Here is a 25591-nt window from a genome sequence, read left to right as displayed (position 1 = left end):
AACTGGCTAATGGTATGTTTACTTTTAAAATGTAATGCTTACATTTGACATATTGAAAACTTCAGTAAAACGTTTAAAGTTTGCCAGTCGTAGCGACATATATTTAAAATACAAATACACAAACCCAAAACCAATAAACCTTACCAAAATATCAAGAGTGGCATTGCTATGTACTCAAATATAAAATAACAGCCACATACAAAAATGGAAACAGAGAATGAAAAAGGAGCAGTAGACACCAACAGAGTCACTGAATCCCTGTTCCTCCATCTAGAAGCAGTGCTGGAGCTACTTAGAGCAGGCACTACTCAGTAGGCCGTACCCGAGTGAAAAGGATGCAGGGCACAGGCCCTGAGGTTCTTGTGTATGGCCAGCTGTACTAATGTAGCTAGGGTCAGGTACAAACCGTGATCCCAGTGAAGGAGGTTGTGCAAGCTTCGTGCAGTGATAGGGAACGCACGGGGCCAGCACCAATGTCATCGTAGGGAGAACAGATTCACAGTGCCCTTCGCAAAACCTCACTTTTCCACCAAACCTGCCTCTGCGTGTTCTTACCTAAACTAAGCCAGACATACACCCTCAGTGCACAAGGACTGATTCTAGTGCCACCCGTCTCTCCAGGCTTCGGACAGCAGGCAGTACTGAACCCGGCTTTTGGGGCCATGCAGCCCAGGTTGCCTCTCACCCACAAAGGCCAGAGGAGCCTGGTGAAGTTGTGAGCTCCAGAGTCCTAAACTAGGAGTACAACACTAAACATTTTACTCCTGAAACGGCAGAAGTTTTTAACAGCAGCCTGTGACCATGTAAGAGAGGAATACATTGATGTCAGCTTTGGAAACAACTGTGCGTTTACTTACAAAAGCAGATAAACTGGAATTGAATAAACATCCAGAGTGTACCTACATAAGATGTACAGGAGCCAAGCTTCACTACTATTTAATCTGATTCAAATCGGTCCTCCCAGAAAGCATGCTTTTGAATTTCAGAAGAACAGAATGTTACTTTCAGACTTACCTTTTTCTGTTTTGTCTTGTTCAGTTTCTTTTTCACTTTTCCCTAGAATAGTAAAAATATAATTTCACTGAAATACATTTATGGTAACAGTTTATGAAAAGAAAGAGATACAAGAAAATTACAGCTTATACTCAATATAATTGGGCTAACAGGACTTTTTTGTTTCATTTTTAAAGTAACCATAGATTACTGTCTGAACTATATAGTTACATAAAAGGTCCTTCTCTGCAGATGCCTCAAATATTACATTATTGCTTCTGTCACAAAATATTTCATAAACTTCCCCCTTTTGATATTTGGTAGATTTTGGTGATACACATGGTGCAAGTTATTTTGCTAGAAAAAAACCTGTTCACTAATTAAAAACTCTTGGGAATACTAGCTTAATATATATATTTGATTAAAATCTAAAAACCATGAAAATCAATTGGGAACCAAGGTCTCAGAAGTGGCTTGAGCACTTGGAAGCTTTTGTCTTAATTCAACTTTTAAAATAATTTAACCCAGGTGTTTAGTAAACATCTGAATGCACAGGTAAATGTTAACTAAGCACAAGACAGTCTGTAGCAAAAGGCAGACTACGTACTGTACCAAAATCATGTATGTGTATATCTTGAAGGTGGTACATACAGAGACAGGCTTATCCTCTCCTCTTTTTCTCCTTTCTAAACACTTTTTGATCCTGCTCTACTCTATAACATTTAAAGCACCTTGCCTCACAATTCTAACATTATTATTCTGTTTCCCGTTTTGTCCCAATAAGCTTCCAGTATGTCTTCCCAGTAAACTTAATAGAGAATACTAAGAAGAGAGGTCAGTTAGCTTTTCAGTTACAGGTATTTTCCCCTCCAACATAAACTCTTTAATTTTCAGGTATTCTTATATATAGAAAAAATAATTTCTAAGTCAATTAGAGACATCTTGTCAGAATACTCAATCTTCACATTTTTTTAAACTGACTGCTCAGAAGCATTACATTGTGAATAAAATACACCATGCTGAAAAACATTTCTTTTTTCATGGAGAAACTGGGTTATGGACACACATGAAATCAAACTATTTCACCTTCTAATTTCACCCTTTACTACAAGCTGTCAACTGCTACTACTGAACGTTCAGACAGTACGACTCTGATTTTTATATTCAGCACAAAGCAGAATGACTATTAACTTGATTATGATATGGTAAATTAAATAAATATGGTCACATTGAAAGTCATTCACTGCTTCAATTACATCATAAAATCCAGATTGTCAAGTAAATTGAAAGGAATGACAACAAGATCTATAGAGTCAGTTACATACAACGGGATAACTTGGAATATTATTACTATAACAGTGTATTAATGAAAGCGTTGTTCAGTACTTGCTAAAATGCTGGCTTTTTTGGTTTGGTTTGGTTTTTTTCACATACCACACAATAAATAAAATGATCACATCTATTTGTATGTCATCAGAAATACTGTATTTTAAAAAGAGCAATAAAAGCAGCTCCAGATGTGACACAGAATAGTTTATATACTCGTATTTCTACTATTTTTACCAACTCAAAGCACATGAACAACTCATTACAGGACAGTAAACCATGATACAGCATGCTACTTAGCCACCCATTTTCCCTGTATCTTTTGCCTTATCAGCAATACTGATATTCTCACCTGACTCCTTCTCTCTAATTCCCTCTAGGTCATTCAGTAACCCTCTTCCACCCATCTTGGACATTCGTGTTATTTCTGCAACTTCTTTTCCATCACAGGAAGAACAAGGTATGAGCTCATCACTCTAAAGCCTGCTCCTATCTCCCATTTCTTGCCCAGCTTAACATTTCTTCATTACTGAGGCTCATGCAACATATAACATACAGTTGTCTATACCCATTTATGTACTAGGATCAGTTCTCCAAATTCTCTCCCAGACTTTTTTCAACCTGCGTTCTGCTAAATTAGCTGCCACTGAATTCACCAAAACCTCTCCAATGATCTTTAAATGCTCCAGCTTCTCCTAGGTAGCTGCTTTTGAAATTCATCAAAACTTGATCTTGTTAGCTCTGAAGATCTTGTTTCTCTCAGCTCTCACCATACTTAACTAAGAATTCACTTCAGCATCCTATTCAGCACATACTGCTTTGTTCCCTGCACACTGATCCCTAGCTTACTTTGATGGTGCAAATGGTTTCAATTATGCTATTTCTGAAAAAGGTTTAAAAGTGTGCTGTCTCAAAGACAGGGATACGATAGTAAATCCTGAGACTATTTTGTCATCAACTTAAACCAAATATAGCTCAAACAAAAAATTTTCTTAGCTCTTCAAACCACTCTCATCCTTTACTCAATTTCTCCGTTTCCAGCAAAACAAATCTAGATAAAAATCACAGACAAAACTGTTTAAACCAATCTCCACAGGCTAAGACTGCTATCACTGTGTAATGTATGCACCAAGTATCCCCACAAGAAAGTTTCTAATATAAAGAATAAATTTTTTTTCATATTACATTATGTCTAAATATTTGTGAGTGTATGTGACAATGACCCAAGTCACAACTGAAATGTATTTCAGACCCTGTAGATTTTACATGAATCCCAGTCAACACTACAAATGTACAATACAATTTGTTATCTACATATACATAATTTTTGATGCACTTAAAAAAAAATCACACAATGATATTCAGTAAAAACCATGACATTTTTCAGTATCTTTCCTATGTTCGCTCTTATCTGTTTTCTTTACTTCTTAGAAAGAATAGTGTCACGATTTACCTTTTCAATTACTGAGAATGTGAAAAAGTCAATTAAAATTGTAGTAAATTTTCAATATTAAAATAAAACTTTAGTATCCTTCTCTTATTTAAACTTTGCTTTCCTTATTGGTATTTATTCCTGTGATTTTCAAAAAAGCCACTGAATCCAAGCTTTCTTAGATTCACTGAGATATAGCAAGCAGCAATGTAGCAATGTGAAAATATAAAGAAAGATGTAATCTTTTGACTTTTTCTTAAACTACACTTCTTTATTCAGCAATATTTCATCATAAAAAAATAGAGGTGTTTGAAAACTGAAAAGGTCAAGAAAGATTTTTCTTTTCAAACAGAACTGCACAGACACAACACCCTTGCTAGATTTCCGATTTAAACTATGGACCATAACCTAGAATATTTCTCTATGAAAGGTAGGTATCATACCTCCCACACACATTCGTGTTTGTTGAAGAATGCTATCTCATCCATTTTAACTTACAAATAGAAATAATGTATCATGGGCAAAATTCAGGCCAAACTGACTACAGAATAGCTAATACTCCAAAAGAAGAAACACAACAGAATTATAGAAGAGGCAGACCTGAGTAATACCCATTTCCTTCACATAATACCATCCAGAAATAAAAATTACTTCTACTTGCTATATTTCTTCCTCCTTGTAAATAATTCTTCCAAATATAAACTTTCAAAATTATTACTTTAAAAAATAATATCAATTAGTAGCTGAGGCAAATATCTTTCTCCACAGTTAATATCTACCACGTTTTGGAAAAAATAATGACACTAGAAAGACAAAGATATTCTTCTGTGTTTTATTGCAGCCAAACATTAAAACAGATTAAATATACATTTTTTAATAGTCTGCTTGTCCTTGCTCAGCTTGGCATATTTTTGTAAACATGAAGCACATAAAATCACATACCCAGTTACAAAATACTTAAAATTTGATCACAGCATAATATACTCTCACAGTCCCATAATTCTACAAATAGGCTGCCACTGTTATATAAAAAGTAATCCATTCACCATTCTAAATTATTCCCAAGCTTCTTCACAAAATATGGCTTTGTAAAAATTATTGCTCTGCAATTCACAATCACAGGTAATTTTACTAGAATATCCCATCCCAAACCACATCACAGTCTAATAATATTATTGCTTTCCTGAAAAGTCTAAAGAAATGACTTTGGGACATCTGTGTTTGTTGATCAGATGTAACACTCACTGATGTGGAGTCTTACTGAAATCCCGAACAAAAAAAGGCAAGCATATATGAAGCCCCTTTCACTGTAAATGTAAGCAAATAAAAACCTGACTTGAACACAGTGTTATAGAAATTTAAAATTTCCCAGTCAACCAAAAGGCAACCACTGTTCGGGTTACCAAATTGATTTCTCCTCTTAAAAATTTATCTTATTTTTTCTAAGCTCCTGTATCAGTCTTGGCAATTTCCTAAAATCACAGCAATTATTCCTGAGCCAAAAAGTAACACATGCAAAATGCCAAAGAATAAAATATGTCTTCGTAATTGTGGAACAGCAGCACAGAACAGGTAAAAAGTACACCTGTTATATTAAAATTCTAAATCACTTGAAGTCTAAATTTCAGACGTACCATTTACAAGAGCATTAACGATTGTAGGTCTTAAATTTTGATATCCTATTTTTCTTGAGGTTGAATTTCCAAAGCTTCTTTCTTTTTTTTTTCTTTAAATAAAATTTACAAGTCAAGTATTTATGCTAATTTGACTTTTTAAATACTTCACTGAATATAAAGCTTACTAAATCCAGCTTTGAGATCATTAGGTTGGTGGGCAAAACAGAAGAATTTTACTGAACTCAACCCGATTCCAGCAACTCAGTTTTGTTGCAATCTACACTGACTCCTGCCAGGCTATTATGTAGTTTCTAGACATTTTTGCTTTACAAATCAAATGTACTTAAATAAAAAGTTCTAATTCACACATAAAGGGTTTCTGAAAAAAGTAATCTGCCCTTTAACTAGTATGAATTAAACATACACATTTTGTACCTTGTTAGACTATTTTAAAAATCACCTGAAATTCATGTAGTGTAACTGTTGACATAACATCAGTGCAAAGAGATATAAGTCAAACTTCACAGCATAGTGTGTGCCTGATTAGTGTTTTCAATAAAATGCAGTTAGGCTGTATGCTATATCAGCAGTTATAAAACATTTAAAAATTCATAATATTATACGTTTCATTTGACCAAACTGCTCTGTACATACTGTATGAATCCACAACAAAAGATATATATTAAAATCTGAAAAAATGTACTTGCTGCTACGTTATAAATAGAATATTAACAATTGTTTGAACAGCACATATGAAATGCAGCTCAAAGTTGCAACTCTGTCACAAACACAGAAGAAAAGTAATGAATTCACTAAACTTGACCAAGAAAAAAAAAAAAAAAAAAAATCAGACAGGAATGTAAATTAAACATCCTAGTGTTAAAAAAATCTTACTAAAATGACAGTTGGCTACAACCCATTCACAATATCTTAGTGTTCGTTCCCCAAACCCTGAACTGCTTGGTAATTACATCACAAGAACTATTACAACCATCTGCTCCCCTTTTGTAGCGTATGGTTAGGGCTGGTCCTCCTGATGTAGGGACTTTTCTTTTGAAGCTTTAAGTATCTGAAAAAATAAGGGGAAATCTATATTAAAGGACCAACCAAAACACAACTTACTCTAAAACAACAACAACAAAAAATCTTCAATGCTAAAAAATGCAACTTTGTATCAGACTAGTTAATTTGAGAGAGCTATCATTTCTAGGAGCTACCATAATTAATATACACAAAGTTGCTGTATAAAGTGGGAAATATAAACTTTTAAATATTTACCTAAGCAGTAAATTTTTTCTCAGCATATGGCACTTCATTTACCTTGTAAAGGAAATCTAGGCCATGTCACAAATACATTAAAACAATTTTTTAATTTTTTTTTTTTAAATCAAGGACACTTACAATTGGAAAAGAGGAGCCAGGGAATGAGGAAGGGTCAAAGTTGTAAAGTGGAAACTTCTCTACACATAAGGGATTTCAGCAGTTGATAAATAAATGCAGGGTTATAAAAATGTCAAGGATACAAGATGAAAGGGGGGGGCGGGGAAGAACCCTTAGATATTTTAAATCTGAACATATACAAGGGGGATCAAAATCCAAATACAGAGAGTAAAGGTATCCCCAAAACTGTAATATTCTTCCTTAAAATATGTCTCCAACAAGTACCATTCTATCACAACCACTGCAATTTATGTGCCAGTGTAAAACAGGATTAGCCAAAAATCCAAAATCAGTAATATTTCAAGCTGGCCTACCATACCACTGAAGTGCATTAGTTTTCAAAAATACAAACTGTAACTGCAGTTAAGATAGCCTACTGCTGGAAAGCAATCTTGGTAATAATTTTAGAAGTAAACTTAGAGAACTGGGAAATAGTACCTACAGATACCTCAAGATGCAGTTGCCTAGTATTTTTTTTGTGATATGCCCTGAAGTCAGCAAAAACTTCTGACTGGCACTCCAGCGTATTCAAATCCCACACCTGATCTCTTCACTGGTGATGTGAGAATGTTCCTCACAGCTAAATTCATCCTCTGAACTATCTCCTGTTTTCTTTCCAAAACAAATAAGTTCCTATGTTTCAGATAAAAATCAAACAACTGCTCCTAATCTGATACAAACTGGTGCCACCATGCTTCAAATGAAGTTGCCTGAATTTATACTGCCGACAAATAAGGACTCTATAGTGATATTTCATAGTATCTTTTACACTGCCTGAAGTTATGTTTATTACATAAATAGATACAACTTTCATATATGTAAAGACCGCATATGTGCATAAAGGTGTTCTTCATTCAGAAGAGAGTTCTTGACTGTCTCTAGTACAGTGAACTTTAATATTATTGCTGAAATAACAGGAAATACTAGCTTTGAATACCTGATGAAATGAAGTCACATGACAAAAGAAGAAAAGACATCTGGCTACAACAACAAAAAACCCCATACTGAATGCTCCATCACAAATAATAATAATAAAAATAATAAAAATCCCTGGTAAATATGAATTTCATATTCTAAGAGGAAAATGTGAGAATAATGTTGCCTTCAAACTGAAATTTTCACATCTTAAAAGGCAGGTAAACATACTTAATAGTAGGAAAAAATACTAATTTAATAGTAATAAAATTTTTATTCCTGGTCAGTAGTTTACTTATGTCCCCTGTTTCTTTTCTCAATTTTCAGAGATGCTATTTGAATTCTACTTTATGTGCTGAAACCATAAGCTTTTCACAAAAACTAATAAACAACAATTCTTCTGCCATCAAAGTGGTTCCCACATAACTACACAAATTACTAAAGATTCTTGAGTATGTTGGTACATTGTTGTAGATTTTGTGCTGATCTACTTCCTAAACGAAGAATCATGTACATGGTACTACATCCAATAGTTACTTGTGTGTTCAATAACTGAATAAATGGAGTTTGATTGTTTGTCTCACTTTTTCCTGTGAAGGGAAAAAGAAAATATTCACTCCTTCCAGTGCTGCTATTTTTATCTATTTCCACAAGATATACCAGGATAGAGCTAAGCCTAATCTCATGGTTTAAAAAGTGTGTTCCACTAGTTTTGAAAACAACTGAAGGTAAAAAAAATAAATCCAAAAAACCTTTTGAAAGATTCAGAAATACATACTATTTCAGAGTAAAACAATTTTTTTTTTTTATTCTAACAGTGTTTCAAAACAGTAAAGACTCTCTTTGTATCACAATACAATAAAAGGAGAGTGGACAACTACATTCAATTCCACCCTCTTACTTGAAAGTGCATCTGCAATTAAAGGAGTGATTCAGCACTAGTGAGACCGCACCTTGAATACTGTGTTCAGTTTTGGGCCCCTCACTACAAGGAAGTCACTGAGGTGCTGGAGAACATCCAAAGAAGGGCAACAAAGCTGGTGAAGGGTCTAGAGAACAAGTCTTATGAGGAGCGGCCGAGGGAACTGGGGTTGTTTAGCCTGGAGAAAAGGAGGCTGAGGGGAGACCTTATTGCTCTCTACAACTGCCTGAAAGGAGGTTGTAGCCAGGTGGGTGTTGGTCTCTTCTCCCAAGTAACAAGCAATAGGACGAGAGGAAATGGCCTCAAGTTGCACCAGGAGAGGTTTAGATTGGATATTAGGAAGAATTTCTTCACCCAAAGGGCTGTCAAGCACTGGAACAGGCTACCCAGGGAAGCAGTTGAGTCACCATCCCTGGAGGTATTTAAAAGGCCTGTAGATGTGGTGCTTAGGGACATGGTTTAGTGGTGGACTTGGCACTGTTAGGTTTACAGTTGGACTTCTTGATCTTAAAGGTCTTTTCCAACCTAAATGATTCTATGATTCTAAATGGAATATTTGGAAAACCATCCACTGCTGTACAATACATGATAGATTGGGTTTTTTGGTGAAGGTAGGAAATTCATTTACTGCTGCAAGACTGAACCATAAATTACAGCACAAAAAGTGATAGAAATGGTTCACAAAAACAAAAATTAAAGATTTCAAGTTGATACTTGGATTCTGAATTTAGTTTTAAAATAGTATATATGGCAAGAGATCACCTCAATATCCTCATATCAATACAACTGACACTGTGCAGTGGAATTACCTACTGTTGAAATTTTGCAATAGTCCTGTAAGGGCCTTTTTGTTATTTTAACTTTAAGCAGCAACATTTTCTGAGAGAAAACATCTTTTCTTCTTCTACAATTCCAACTTGAAGCACAACAAACCAACTAAACACTACCTTTGCTGAACATCTTGCCTATGCTGTCAAAGGTAACTACTTCTTGTTCCTGCACTGATTATAAGCTTTGGTTAAAAATATTTCATATTCATTATGAAACAAACCATTTTTAGATAAGGCATCTATTACTGAATACCTATGCCTTCAAACATTTCAACACACCATGTGGCTGTTATGATAAATAGGTTATAAAGACTTCGCAGACAACACAGTTACATATTGATATGAGCACTTCAAATCACCTCAGTTAAGGTTCAGCATGTAAATTAAAACATGAACTAAACCATGCCTCCAATCTGCACTGGTCAACCACAAAGGCCTCCTGTGTTTTTTCACTTCTCTGTCTACTTTTGGCATACCCAGGAACAAAATACAAGTTTCCCTTCCCACAAAGAAAAGCAAAACCCCTGGGCACCACACCACACAAGAGCTTCTGCATATTGCAAAGATTAACTAACCCAGAAAGGTGCTCAGGCTAATCAGAACAAAACAGAAATAATGCTGTCAGGGCTGTTGGATTGCACCTTCTGTGATTTAAGGCCCAGAGATACAACTTGGTGTTTCACTCAACACAACTACTTCATTACGAAGAACAAACTAGCAATTTGTAACAATTAACTCCAAAAAGCAGATGAAATGTAACAATATATAGTCTTCAAATTTAGAAGCTATTTAGCTACTCTAAAAATGGTTTTGGTAAAATCTATGTTTACTACTGTCAGGCAACAGATGGAAGAGCTGGAAGTGCTCTTGTTCTTAAAATCAGTTATGTCAAGAAAAACATGATGGCATGACAAAACAGTCCTGTTTTCAGATCAGCGCCCAAATAATGTGGCGCAGTTGGACTCCAACAGATCTGACTGATACACAAAGAAGTGACAGTATCACGACCCATGAACAGTTACTCTGGAAAGGAAGTACACACATATTTTGAGCCCTGAAATTTTTATACTTCCCCTTAGAGCAAAAGTATCTAGCTCTGTCTGAATCATTAGAAGTTAAATTGTAAATTAAAACTACTCACAGTTTTACTTGGAATGCTTCCGTATAACCCAGTAACTATTACTAGCATTTATCCAGTACAAGATAAAAATTACTGCTTCAAAAACAGGAAGCAACTTTAAATGACAATACTGATAACCCTTCACTCCTCTCCACAAAGTAATTTGTTTACAAACTTTCCGTGTAGCTATAGCTTCATTTTTGGGGGGAAAAAACCAAGCACTTAAAATTAACTTACCCACTAGATCATCATTTGAATAATCCTCAGCTTGAACAGGCATTTCTGCAAGTCAAAAGTATACAAACAATTCAAACTGGACGGTTCTCTAAGTATCTACAAAAGGCTGCATTTTTTCCCTTATGCTCAACCAGTGACCTATCAAAACTACCCTCTAATACTATTTTTGCAGAAGTGGGATGCAAATTTTCCTTAGCTGAATTTTTCCAGAGGAAAGATTAATACTTAAGTAGGCCAATGAGTAAATTGCAGGATTGCACAGTTTCAAAAATTATATATCAGAATTCTGAAACTACACTATCCGAAGCACAAACTTGCCGCAGTTTCACATGCTACTACACTATGGACTTAGAAAACATTCTTATACTTAGTATGTTCCCAGCTGCAATTGTGAAATATTTGACTTCAAAATTCAGGTCTTTTTAATTCTGTATGTATGTTTAAATAGACGTCACATGTCACCAAGCGCTGTTACTGCTAATAGACTGAATGTTGCACATAGCTCCCTGTTCATGCATGGAAGGAGTCAGGTTCACCAGAAAAGAATTCATAATAGCCAGGATGCTGGCTGTAGACAATAAGAATCATCAAAGTGAGGGAGATATATTCTCTGACTTGGGAAGCCCATAAATGAAGTGCTCAAAGATGGGGAGACACTCCACTTTATTTTATTTCTTACATATACTCTCTTTCCTGAGTACGCAGTACTGACTGGCTGATGGGAAACAGAGCATAGCAAAGAAATCTTCAGCTTCATATGACCTAATATGGCCATTTTTATCAATGTAAGTTTTTCTGAACTGGCACTCTCAACTTCTAAAACTGAAGAGTGCTCTGTAAGCCATTAAAATATTGTCATTAAAAACCCCAAGATGCTAGATTCCAACAACAGTTATGTTTGTCCTTAAAAGAAAAAAGCTGCAGAAAAACTTATAAATGTATTTTTATTGCAGCATAGTATTCTATTCCATGGTATTTATCATTCTCAATTTTTTTTTTTTTTTTTTTTTTTTTAAGTAGCAAACTCATGTGAAAGATAATATACAAACCTGATTCCTCTGGTTCAGTGGCCACAACATCTTCTGTATGCTTACTTTCTACCATTACAAACAAAATAAGTGTTGAAAGTTACACACAGTGTGTTAACAATTTTGGTTTTATCCCCCATCAGCCACCAAATCAAATTAGTATCAAACAAAAAGGAAGACTTAAACTGCAGAACAACCAATTAGGTTAACTTAAGAGTAAAAATAAAGGTACTGAATGCATTCAATGTCCAAAAGTTTAGCTCCTCTTTGTTATTGACTTCCATTCCTATTACACCCCCCAAAAGCGATTTTGGTTACAATTGTTGTTTGTGTGAAACATTGTTGTTTGTTTCCCTATTTAATTATACTAGAACACATTTTTCAAATGGAAAACCTAAATAAATATAGCATCAAATACTACACACTGTGCTCAGACTAAACTGCTTAGATAATTTTGCTCTAGCTGACTGAATTAATGTCATGTTTGAAAAAAATCTTGCTTAACGATATTTTTAACTTCTTAGAGCAAATATTCAAATCACATTTGACTCGCTACTCATTTAAAATTCCCTGATGCCAGCACAACCAACAAAAATTTACAACTTAACCTTTCTGAGTAGTAATGTGGGCAATCCCCGATAACAATACAGGCTAGGGGATGAATAGCTTGAGAGCAGCCCTGTAGAGGACTTGGGTATCCTGGTGGATGGAAAACTGGACATGAGTCAACAAGGTGCACTCGCAGCCCAGCAAGCCAACTGTATCCTGGACTGCATCAAAAGAAGCGTGGCCAGCAGGTCGAGGGAGTTGATTCTGCCCCTCTACTCTGCTCTGGTGAGACCCCACCTGGAGTACTGCTGGAGTACTGCATCCAGCATGGAGTTTCAGTACAAGACAGATATGGACCTGTTGGAACGGGGCCAGAGGAGGGCCACAATAATGATCAGAGGGATGGAACACCTCTCCTATGAAGAAAGGCTGAGAGAGTTGGGGTTGTTCAGCTTGGAGAAGAGAAGACTCCAGGGAGACCTTATTGCAGCCTTTCAGTATATAAAGACGGCTTATAAGAAAGATGGAGAGAAACTTTTTACCGAGGCCTGTAGCAACAGGACAAGGGGCAATGGTTTTAAAGTGAAAGTGGGTAGATTTAGATTGGACATAAGAAGAAATTCTTCACAGTGAGGGTGGTGAGACACTGAAACAGGTTGCCCAGAGCAGCAGTGGATGCCCCATCATTGGAAGTGTTCAAAGTCAGGTTGGATGGGGCTTTGAGCAAGCTGATGTCCCTGCCCATGGCAGGGGAGTTGGACCAGATGATCTTTTAAGTGTTCCTTCCAACCCAAACTACTCTATGATTCTATACAGCACATTTATCTGCTTTGTATTTCATCTGTTTGTTTTTTAATTATATTAACAGACATAAATGGAAGAATGGAAAAAACGTTTTCTTTCACAAGCTATAAAAACTCATACCTCCATCAGATTTCAAAATGCATGTATTTCATCAAAAGACTTTAAGATCACAATTATGAAATATGTACCTGGCTCTGTGGCTTCATTCACTTCCTCCAGAAGGTCCTCAACAGCTAAGAAAACATTCAATTCACAGCAATAATGAAGTCAAGCCCTCAACTGATGAAACTTACATATGACATAAAAGAACACAGCAAACAGACGTGTTTAACTCTGAGCAGTAAACTGCTATAGACAAACAGGAACTTTGATCAATTTGAGGGGGAAAAGAAATTAATTCTTCCCTGTTTCACTAAAGAACTGTTGTATTCATTATTCTAAGCATAATCAGTACTCCCACGTTCATCTTTTGCAGCATCAACTCCAACTGCTAGACATATTAAAACCCAACCAACCAAACTAAAAAACCTATACACTTTTACTTTAGAAGTCTTTTTATTTGGATAAACATGCAACTCCTTGGTGAGTCTTACTTTCCTTCCTGAAGGACAACGAGCAAGTTCTTCAACTTAAATTATGGACTCCACAGAAAAATAAATTATTTTTATTTTCTTTGAATATGGCACCTTTTAACTCATTTGACTGTCCTCTTAAGCTTATGATCACAAAGGTGACAAACCAGATACTTACAATTTACACTAGAGAATTTCTTGACTTAATTCTAAACTAAACAATTGTGCCTTTTTCAATCAGCTGTCTGAGATGACTCTCAAAAAAGCTGGTACTTCAAGACAACAAACTATATAGGACCCAGAGAGAGCACTGCAGACAAATAATAGTTTAATTGCTTCTGCTAATTAGACAAAGATACTAGCAAAAAGTATGCATCAAAGAAGAGCTAGTATAGGCAGCCTGTAAGTTTTGAATTATCTTAAGCACTGGTTAAAAGGTTATGAGCAAGGCTCATGGCAGGCAGCAGGCTGAGTGTCTATGCTGAACTACTGTGTTCCAAATGTCCATAAAAAGCCACACACACCCCACTTTGTATCACTTGAGACCTTAAAGATGAATACTCAAGGATGGAATATTAAAAGAAGATGTCTCAGTTCGTAGTCAAAAACCTAATTTTATAACTACACAGACAGTAATGAACCTTTGCCATAATTGGCCACATATCATGATTGAAGATCACACACATGCATGAAGATTACGTATTTCAATATATAAAAATACAAGATTAAGTTAATGATTTTTATGCTAACTTGACTAAAATATTTCTCCGATTCTGAAAATCATTTATATTCCAATACATTTATTTTAGAGGTATTTCTACTTTAATTACACATGAAACAAAGATTTTTCTAATATGCTCCATATATAAAAATATATATACATGGTGGGATGTGTGTGGGAGTATACACACACTCAACCCACGCACATATACATACACACACACACACATCTATACACATTTTTTTTTAATATATATGTATATACCTGTATCTTGAGTCTCAGTCTTCTTTTCATGTTTTGGTTCTGAAAGGAAAGAAAAATAAACTTCCTGGGTGGTTGATATGCACAAAGTATCCTAAACATTTGGTTGTTAAGCATCCAGTTCATTTCTTTACTGATAAATGCAAAGCTCTCAAAGATTTTCTCTAGTTCTGGGTCCTGAATAGATATGTGAACCCTTTCTGGAGCTTGTAGTAGAAATTGTACACAAAACCCAAATACCAAATATAAACATAACACTGAAATTTCAAGCATTTCTAGCTACACATATGAAATACTGAAAACAATGACAACAATAAAGCTATCATTCTGTACAATTGTTATAATTCACCTACTCCTAATCTTTGAGTAAAAAGCCAGTCTAGTTTTTGTCATTCTGAAGATGAAATAGGTTAAGAATATTCATTATTTTACTTTAGATAATGTCTAAAAACAGACAAAATGCTATCCACCAATTGTCTGAATTTTCAATATACATTTACTGTGAATTTTAGAACTAAAGAAGTTCAATGTTCATCTAGTGTTTTGGATAATTTCATTATCTTAACAGGTACTAACCTTCATCAGAAAAAGGTTATCTACATAAGATTTTTTGTAAAAAATAAAATCTTTCTACCATTGTTTTATCTTAAAAGGCACTAATAGTCACTTGGCTCCCCCTCCATCCCTTTAAAAAAAAAAAAAGTTCTTACAGCATATTCTTAAAAAAAAATCCAGAACTCTTCATTTCTAATGAAAATCTCAAACTTGCCTTCTTTCTCTAGTTTCACTGCTACAAACTGTATAAAACTCTTCATACAACTACTGAATATTGTGTACAATAACTGAGTTCCTGTGTTCCAAGTTACATGATCAATCCATTTACACACTTCACTGTGGGCACATACGCTCATTTCAGCTAAAGAATTTGTTGCATTAGCAATAACTGCAGAATATAGGAAGAAACGATTCCTTTCAATATGCTAGACACACAAAGTAGGTGCAGCCTACCATAGGCCTTCAGTTTCTCCCAACACCGTGCAAGGTAGTAGTGATTACAGGAACTGCAATCCTATTAGAGCTGGTCACTGATCTGATTAAGAACCAAGTCATACAAAGTAAGAGTCAGAAAAGAAACTGAACTGCTCTGGCCGACCAACCATCTTGGCACTGCCCTCTCAGCTTTCTGAGAAATCTAGAAAGCACCAGGACTGGAGAAAATATTACATCAGAGAGTCTGCCAGAAGAGGAGAAACACATCTGATAGAGATGGAGAAGACACATTGTCTCTAGAATAGAGAAGCTTATACTTCTGCTGATTTCTCAGACATTTGCACCTGAAGCTTTAAAGTGAATCTTCTTGTGGATGTGAACTGTAGTTTTGGAGCTAATGTCAAAACTACAAGCTTTACATTTGAGAGAAAGAATTTCAGGTCCCCATGATGGCCTCCACCCCTTCCTTGACTTTAGAAAACAGGTGCTAAAAGCTGTCTTCTCCAGAAAAAGAGCAAATCTGTTTCATTTTCAATCCAACCAAAAACATGTCAAAAGGTACCAGAAAGATGGGCCAGGAGACAACAGGGATGAAAACTAGGTACTACAACTGCTAAAATGGTGTCTAGCACACATTCATGAACAACTACAACTCCCATGCCCTGAAGCTGGACAGACTGAACTCAGAAGGAAAAAATGGTGTATCACAGAATGATGGCCTCACATCTTTCAGCACATCTTCAGAGACATCCATGGTTGGCTGGTTAGCTCAAACCTTAATTAGCTTTAAGCTTAAAACCTTAAAGGACTGACAACATAAGATGAGCTTATAGGACTGAGTGTGATTAGACTGTCTTCCCCAGTGGGGTGTTTCATCTTTTCTAGGGATCCTGATAACAATTTCTGATTATTTTCTCTGGTTATTTCTGAGACACTGATGAGTGCCTGGAAATAAGGATGCCTGTACACAGGTCTGCCCTTGGAACAAAAAGTGACATTCTAAATAACTTTGTAACTTCACGTAACTTTCAAGATGGAGGGGGCAGATGGACATTGGGGTGGGGGGGGGGGGGCGGAATCAATCAAATCTTGCAAATGTCAGAAACACTCAATGCCTCACCCGATTGGTCTTTTTCTTCTACACTGATCCAGGCTGGAGCTTTCAAATTAAATTCCTCTAAAAAGTACAAAGGAAGCATTGTGCTTTCTCTCACTACCAGAACGTCTCAAAGGGAGAACTTGGAAGCAAGACAAAATTCTGTTGTCAAAAGGCAAACTTTTATCAAGAGAAAAGCAGTTTGTCACAGATTATGTTGAACTGCAGGCACAATTCACTGCGTAAAAAAGCCCAGCAATTTAGTAGCCAAGAATAATAATTTTTTGACAAACACATGCTACCTTGGAATTTTCTTTTGAGAAAAAGAATGGAACTTTCTATTCTCTTCATCAGCCTAATCAGAGGATTTGGAATAGTAAAGAAAGAGTAGGAAAAAACCTAAATCTGATTTATTTGATACTATTTAAAACTCTCATTGCAGCACACAGTAGCAATCACACATGAAACCACTGCTTGTCAAAGCAGAGATTAATCACAAAATAGAGTTATTAACTGTTATTGTGCCAGGGCACCAGAAGAGACTGCAGAATATAAAATGGTTTTGGAACTGATTCTATGAAAAACTGATGCAAATTACTTTGGGAACCTCCATGATCATCTCTACTCCAAAAGCAGGTATAGATGACTCTTCCCCAGGGCGGGGACTGTGGAAGTGTTCTCTGTTCCTGTCACCACTACATATGAAGGAGCATGAAAAATAAAGATTAAATTTGCACTTCTCCTTCATATCTGGGTGTGAGAAGCAAGAGAAGTGGTTCTTGATTAGGAACTGATTGTAAAGTAAGTAAGGAGAGTAAACAATAAGCCCAGGGAAAAAGCTAGGTGTCTCTTGCTTTTCCATCCTATTGATGCCAACACATTTCATCAAGGTCATCACTGCTGAGGCAAATAATTCTTTTCTGCAGACTGAGAAAGACATGGACTAAGGGCCACTGAAAATCCTTCAATGGGATTTTGACTTCTATCCCAAAGGTGGATGTCAGAATTTCCCTCCTAATGACAAAGAATGAACCTCAAGGTTTTTGTCTCAAATATTTTGACGTTAAGATTTGTTGTCCTTTGCTTGGGTTACATAAACAAGGAAAATAAACAAGAGTGCTTTGAAGATACACTTAACTTTTCTGAAGTATGGTAGTCCCTAGAAGGATCTCACAGAAGGAATTACAACCACATACCTTTGTTTCAAGACTGACCACTAGTCGTCTTCTCATTAACTTTTTGATTCGGTCTCAGCAATCATTAGCAAATCATTAACCAAATCAAACTAAACCAGAGTAATCTCCAAAGAACTGGTTGTTATGGACAAGATGAAAAGGTAACACTGAGCTATCCAGATGCAATGAACCACAGCTGACTTGGCCAGGGTTTCATAAGAAAAAGGGCATGCAAAGTCTTCAACATTCTTATTCCACATATGCACAAAGTACAACAAAAAGGACCAATATGGGAATATAACCTATATGCACGCTCTACACTTGTTCCAGTGTTAAAGATCGATTGATTGCTTACATACACAGGGGGTTTGAACATAAAAAACCCCAAAACCTTAATTGAGAACTTGCATAGAAAATTTTAACACAAAGTAACTTCAATCTCCTATTAATGATAGACTTTGATACTGTCATTTCACTATCTGTAGCAGTTGTCATACCATGGTCTTCATTATAATCACCATGCACTCTATCCTCTGTTTAAAGAAAAAAAAAAAAATCAATACGAAAATTCATGGAATTTTAAGACAATACACACACGCAAATAATACAGTGTCAAGTTTATCTAGAACAAAAAAGATATTCAAAACTATAGTATTTTATACTGTTAAGTTAATAAGAGTTCAACAAAGGTGAAGATTTCTAAAAGATCCTGTAAGAAGAACTAAATCATTTTCTGGCATCACAAGATAGACTTAAAAAAGATAAAGCAGTATCAGTAGGCTTTTCTTATGCACTTCGTATCAGTAGGCTTTCCTTATATGGTTCATGAACTCATCTACAAATTACCTACAATTCAGAATGGAAATACTCATAAATCATTTCTACACACAGCAAACTTCTACAGTGAAATTTTGTAACCTGCTTGTTATGGCTTGCTTCCTTTTTAAAAAATAAAAAAATTTAAAGATACTATTTTTTCTCTGACATTTATCCCACTAACTTCAACATCTTTGGCAAATTCAGATTATTTTTTTATCCAGAGAAACACTGCTATGCAATTTAAAATACAAACATCCATTCTCCTGGAAATTTAACCCTCAAAATATTATTCTGTGCATTTGGCTGACATTACAGAAAAGTAACATTCATGTAGGTCTTTGTATTTTTTTCAAAATGTAAATAAAAATATAGATGTAATAACTTACTAAGGAACTGATACTATCTATAAACTCCACTGTTGGTTTTCTTGTGTTTTTTTTATTTTTTTGGTCTTGGTTTGGGGCCAAAATTAAATGAAACTTCAGTCAAAAGAAATAAGACTTTGGACTGTACCTGTGTAATATTCCATAGCATCTTCTAGCATTAGGTCAGAGTCACCTTAAATATAAATATTTAATATTTTATATTCTAATCAAATTTTCATGCAACAGCTAGATAGCACAAGAGAAGTTAAAAAGGTCACATATTTCGCTCAAGAATAACAGAACTAAACATACTGAGTTAATACTACAATGTTTTATTTGAAAGTGACAGCTGCATTGTAAAACACATCCGGAGCTACACTGCAAGTCACACTATATAATAAGTTCACATGTATTTGTATTTAGGCTTAAGATAAGGAATACAAGTAAGTCTTTGACAATCCACTGCTTAGACTGGAAGACTCCTGACAGAACAAGATACTTATGTATTTGTGGATTGGATTTGTGGAGTCTTGTGTTCACAAATGTAATGGTAACAAAGCTACAAAAAACAGGCTTATTTGAAACTACCTGAAAAGCTGTTTGAAAATAAAACTGTGATGAAACGGTCAATATGACACATTACTTTGAAACATGTTTAAAAAAGTATAAGTGATTATGCTTTGAAACATGTTTAAAAAGGTATAAGTGATTATATTATAATCTGAAGTCATGAAAATTTACAAACCTGGAGCTTCTGGATCACTTACTGTCTTTTCCATATCCATATCGTGTTCATATGAAACTGTAAATTAAATATGAAAAAATATTTTTAAATTAAAAATATGAAATATTTTTAATACTCGATTATTTTAACTTGCATCCATACCGTGTCTGTTAATAGCTAAGTGTAGCTCCTTAGTTGAAAACTGACAAATTAAAACCTTACAGACACTTGCAACTTGACACACAGGAATCTAATGGAAGGTGTTGGGCCACTCTCTCATCTACTCCTCTGTTATACTCTCTGTATGAAAACTAGATCCACGAGAGCCATTAGTCTCCATCAATATTTTTTAATAGTTCTTCTAATAAGAATAAAAAATGCAATCTTCCCCTATCCTCAACGTTCTAAAGTAGCTTCTTTACTAATGTGCAGGAGGACCACGGGTGATGATTTACAGATGACAAATTAAGAGCCAGAAATCAGACGTTGAGAAGTATGTACATTTGTTTCTGGGATCACAGATTTAGAGCAATTTACTTTTTTTTTCATTGCCTAGCTAAATAAGTGGATTATTTTCCTCTGTGACTACAATTCTTTGTGATGTTATTAATTTACTCAGTATGTTACAACTGACAACACATAGTACTGTAGGTAAAGTAACTATCCTTTTACTCTGGAAGCATCGCAGCTTGGATTCGAAATTGGTAACTGGATAGCAGTTATCTCCCACAAAGATAGGAGGAAGCAGTTTTAGTTGTATCAAACAAATAAAATAATTTTTCTGTCATATTTGGCATCGAACAGGACTGTAAAGTCCAGAACTAACATTGAGCCAAAGATAAGAAGCCTAGTCCAAACAGAAATTGATGTCTAGTGTAAATGGAAGAGGCTGCCTGTATTATAAACAAACAGTATTAGCATCCAGAAGAAAATACTTATCAGATAGCAGGGAAACTGTAATATCCACCTAATGTTTCTTCATAATGGGAAAGATGAGCTAATGCCGTTGTACGTGACATCATGCGCAATATGAAGATGACTATAAGCTAATTGGATTAGTCCAGGCAAAATTTCAAAAAGCTTTAAAGATGAATTAGAGTGTGCAGAAAGACAGTGCAAGGATACTTCAGAATGAAGTCTTTGGTGCTGACTCGCTCTCTGATAGTATTGTTGACCATAAAGAAACAAACAGTCCTAAAGGAAAGGTTACAAAGTGGATGCTTCTGAAAGGTGACAGGTTACATGTGAGAACACAAGTTTCTGACTAATGCCAAGAATAACAGACTAGAAGAACCTTAGCAATGTAGACTGGAAGAAGACAGTAAATATAAACAATAAATCTCATTCTCACTTTCTTAGACTGTACAACCACAGATCTCTTGCCTATCCAGATCCCAATCATACACAACAGACAAAAACACATAGAAAAGTAAAAACTAAGTTTTTGCACCAATGAAAGCAAAGTTTCCATACCTATCATCTGTTCTTTTTAAGAACCATTTGCAATAGCAAATATGATAGAGTCATCTCAGTCAAAGTAAAAATATCCAAGACAATCAAAAATAGTTGTTTGGAGAAAAAAACATTTTCAAAATTATATATTCCTCAACCAGTCTAACCTTTTCTATTTTTGCTTTCTCATATAATTTGCTACATTTAGGCAGAAAACCAATATTACTGTTTGGAAAAACAAAATTTTACCTGGAGCTTCATATGGTTCAGGCTCCATTGCTCGAAGATCATCTGCCAAAAGATCAGCATCTGAGAAACAAACACGTGTTTACAAATTTTAAAATTTTTAAATCAATACATGATACAGCAAACCCTATAACAGAATATTATATAAGAATAGAGTCAAATTTCTAAGCAGAAATTCTAAGCAAATTTCTTCTAATGACAGAAAGATATGTATATGGATTGAAAGCATAGTTTATTTTATTCTTATACATAATACTGAGAATGTGTATACACACATAAACTCCATACACACTTGCTCAAAAAAAGATGACTCTCCACAGACATTTCTGTGTAAATGTAAACAAAGTAGAACATATTCATTTTGCCTTCTTAATAGTAACTTTAAAGATTTAAAGTAACTGGAATTTGAATTTCTCCTCTGTTCCCCTACTTTAACTTGCACTGTAGATAAATAAAAGAGATAGAGAAACAAGGAGGTATAAGACCCAGACTGAAAAGAATTACTTCAGTTGTGGCGAAAGAATCTCCGTGTACTTCCAGCAATCAAAACTTTTAGACAACATCCATTACATGCATTTTTCAAAAAGAGGTAAGATATATGTAAACTTTTCAGTAGTGCAGATAAAAAGCATTCAGAAATATTTTTCCCCAAGTTGGATTTAGATCATATAATTCTGCTTTAATATTTTGATTACAAACAATTTTTATCATCCTGTCAATGCCCCAAGGCAGCAGGATATGAGCATCTTCTTTATACGTTATTACGTTCTCAGCAAGACTTGCAATATGGTTCATGTGTAACATTCTCTTAAGACAGTCACATTAGAAGGAAAGTAGAGTGAGAGTAAGTCTGTCTACAAAAGGCTGTGCTAATAAACTCTTAAAATTTAGTTTAATAAACCAGAAAGTCCAGAAGCAGAGTCCATACAGATATTATAGAAGTCCTTCTATTGGAAGGAGATATGCATACGTGGAGGACAGATTAATTTGTTTTGTTGAAAGCTAATAAAGCAGTAATTAAACAATAATATATAGTAACTTGGATTCCAAAACACATGGCATTAAAATACCCCATTTTGATTCAAAAAATATTTATTTGCTAAATAATACTTGCTGTGGTTGACATTTGTTACGACTGTATTGCAAGTAGAAATTACGAGTCAAGTTTTTAATGAGACATATTTCCGTTTGTTTGTTCTTATTTTTGGCAAAATTTAATTTTAAATATATTTAGTCATTCAGATACCTTTTTGAACGGAGTCTGGTGTCTCATATGCTTCCGGCATTTCATTCTCTAATTCTCTGAGCAAGTCATCTGTTGTAGGAGCTTCAAAAGTTTCTCCATGTACTTCTTCCTTCACTTGCCACTGGTCATTTACACTTTCATCTACATCTTCATGTCTCCCTCCTAATCAATAATACAGATTGTTAGAGAATACATACTCCTTGGTAAATTCTATTAGCCACAAATATTCAGCCCTCAGCACACCCTTTGTGTTTTTCAACTAGTCCCCAAAGGGGACAGGGACAGATGACTTGTCTGAACCTTCCAGCAGTATAAACCCAAAGTATCTGCACTGACTTGCCAGTGCTGCCTTTGCCCACAGTAAAAGCCATCACTGTTTACCCATTCTTGCATTCTATGCAGTATTTTGAAGAAGTTTTGTCAGCTGACTGATTTGAGCTACTGCTGCCACACACCTCCAGGTAAGAGGCCACAGTTTTAGGATTTGGTGACTAAACTTTCTGAATTTTCTTGAAAATGAAAAATTAGCCTATTAGAAAGTTTTGTGCAGGCAAAAGTACTTTAAGTGCATACCAAAACCAGACTCTGAGATTTGTCTAGCCTATGGCAGTATTTATAAATTCTTCAGTGATTTCTAAGTATTAATGCATTACCAGGCTGGGAATGGAGAGCTTCCTGAAGAACAGACTGAATTTCCTCTTCCAATTCTACATCAGCATTCTTGTGCTCTAAAAGGATTATAAATTGCAGTGAAGGTTAAGTGCAAAAGGCAAAGTCTAAACATTAGCTCAAAGCTTGTAGCTTTTAGTAGCCTCCATAAAGTTCTTATTCAATTCGTAAAGTTCTGTAGAGATTGACTTGGTGAACCTCTGCAACTCACAATCACAAAAACAATTTGGTTTTGCTTACTCTCCAGTATGGGAAGTATTGCATCAATCATATCAGATGCATTCTGAAGATGAATTGGAAGAATTCATCTACACTGCATTTTCTGCACATGTAACATTAATACTTCAGATAACTATTCAAACCAAGAATTCTCTTCTAAGTAATTATTTTACTAACACTTTCATCCATTACTTTCCTACAATTTAGGCAGCAGCACTAGCATGTCATACTTGACAACAAAATGTCACTTGCAGAAGTAGGGTTTTGTTGGCTTTACAAACAGGGAAAATAGATACTAACATTACAATATCAAGGTCTTCTCCTGAAAATTCATAGCAGAATAAAATCACAAACTGACTTCAGGGACAAGTGATTGTCATCTAACACACCAGCCCAGGACATAACAGGAATTTGTATGAAGCATTGCTTCCATATAAATGTCCTGAAATTAGTGTTGAGAAACCCAACAGCACAAAACCAAATCACAGTTGCATTTTTCAAATAAAGCTCCAAAATGGTACCAGTTAAAAGAAAAAAGAAAAGAAAAAAAAAAAAGAAAGGAAAAAAAAAGGAAACAACATCTTAACTTGATGTATTTTATAAATGATAAATTAAGAAAAGTAATGCAAGTCTTTTAAAATACTCTGTAATCCATTTTATTGACTGTATGCTCCACATTTGTGGGTTATTCTGTTAAGTTCACACAAACATCAAGTAGGATAAGGCTCTTCAAGGAACAGGAAGAAATATGTACTCTCTGAATAACACTAAAATGCAAATCACATATCTGAAACCTGACGTGTAAAAATATTTTTTTCTTGAATATCCCTTAAACCTAATAAATTTTACTAATACTATGGGGCTTTTAAAATGTTTAAACGATTTTTTTTCAACAGTAGAACCTGTATTTATGATATACTATTGGTTTTAGTGGAAACGTGAATATTTTATTAACCTTATGAAGCTGATTGTTGGGGTTTTTTTTGTTTGCTTGGTTTTTTAAGGTGGAGACTCTGCTGTTATTCTGATTGGGTATACTGTTGCATACGTATCAAAACCAGAACTGTACATCAGCAGAAAGTTATTCTGATGTGATATGGTTCCAATGGTAAACATGAGAGCTGACAAGAGTGCCTTCTATACATTTGAATTATAAACTTTTCATAGTCAGTGATTTATATAAAAAGTTATCAACAGTGATTCCCATTAAATAAACTGTAGTGGATAAGCAACAAATAAAATTGATGAAAGACTTATTTTTTCTACCCCCAAAAACCCCACAATGAGCTTGCATGCTATGGAAACAGAAATAAATTCAAATGAAGCATCATGTCTTTTGTTTCACCTATGGTTTATGAAAGGCCTTACCTGATTCGACATATGACTTCTCAGCAGGCTGGATGGTCTCCTCAGATTCTGGTGATGTTGGCTGTGCTGGGACAGATCTTTCTTTAAGGCCTGCATTTTTCAGTTATAAAGTTAACTTTATGCTCTTTTTGATTTGATTCAATTATAAACTAAAAAAGTTGGTTTCAATTAAATTAACTGACATTAAACTCTCCAAAATGTATTCAAACAATTAATCACAATTACAGGGCTGTCCTAATATACAGTGATATATACAAAACCTAAAGTGTATTCAGATAGTAATCGAATATGTTTTGAAGACAAACATACAATGAGGGGAAAAAAGGGACAGAAATTTAAGCACTTGCCTTTATTTCAAAGTAACTGAACAAATGACTATGCTATTCTCAACATCTATTCAGTATCCAGAAGAAAAACAGGCAGCAGGTTTTTCTCACTGTTTTCTCTTTGGGCAAA

The 25591-nt window shown here is 35.0% G+C and overlaps 1 protein-coding gene across 12 annotated transcripts in view; it reads right to left on the bottom strand.

Moving 5' to 3' along the window:
• Positions 1-25591, bottom strand: part of ASPH (aspartate beta-hydroxylase) — a 121114-nt gene that overhangs the window by 53092 nt on the left and 42431 nt on the right. For 10 of the 12 annotated variants that reach the window (XM_030012256.2, XM_030012252.2, XM_030012248.2 and 7 more), the window contains 12 exons: positions 25136-25225; positions 23533-23607; positions 22880-23041; positions 21637-21696; positions 19957-20013; positions 19360-19404; positions 18525-18560; positions 14770-14808; positions 13401-13445; positions 11881-11928; positions 10832-10876; positions 1015-1056 (listed from right to left, as the gene is read on the bottom strand). In XM_030012256.2, the coding sequence (XP_029868116.1) occupies positions 1015-1056; positions 10832-10876; positions 11881-11928; positions 13401-13445; positions 14770-14808; positions 18525-18560; positions 19360-19404; positions 19957-20013; positions 21637-21696; positions 22880-23041; positions 23533-23607; positions 25136-25225 (744 nt within the window). Of the gene's footprint in view, positions 1-1014; positions 1057-4569; positions 6437-10831; positions 10877-11880; positions 11929-13400; positions 13446-14769; positions 14809-18524; positions 18561-19359; positions 19405-19956; positions 20014-21636; positions 21697-22879; positions 23042-23532; positions 23608-25135; positions 25226-25591 lie in introns of those variants that run through there. The other 2 variants (XM_030012260.1, XM_030012254.2) reach the window with 2 other exon arrangements.

The sequence above is a fragment of the Aquila chrysaetos genome, chromosome 4 (assembly GCF_900496995.4).
Source record: "Aquila chrysaetos chrysaetos chromosome 4, bAquChr1.4, whole genome shotgun sequence".
NCBI classification, from domain to species: domain Eukaryota; kingdom Metazoa; phylum Chordata; class Aves; order Accipitriformes; family Accipitridae; genus Aquila; species Aquila chrysaetos.
This window is presented reverse-complemented; position numbering and strand designations above follow the sequence as displayed.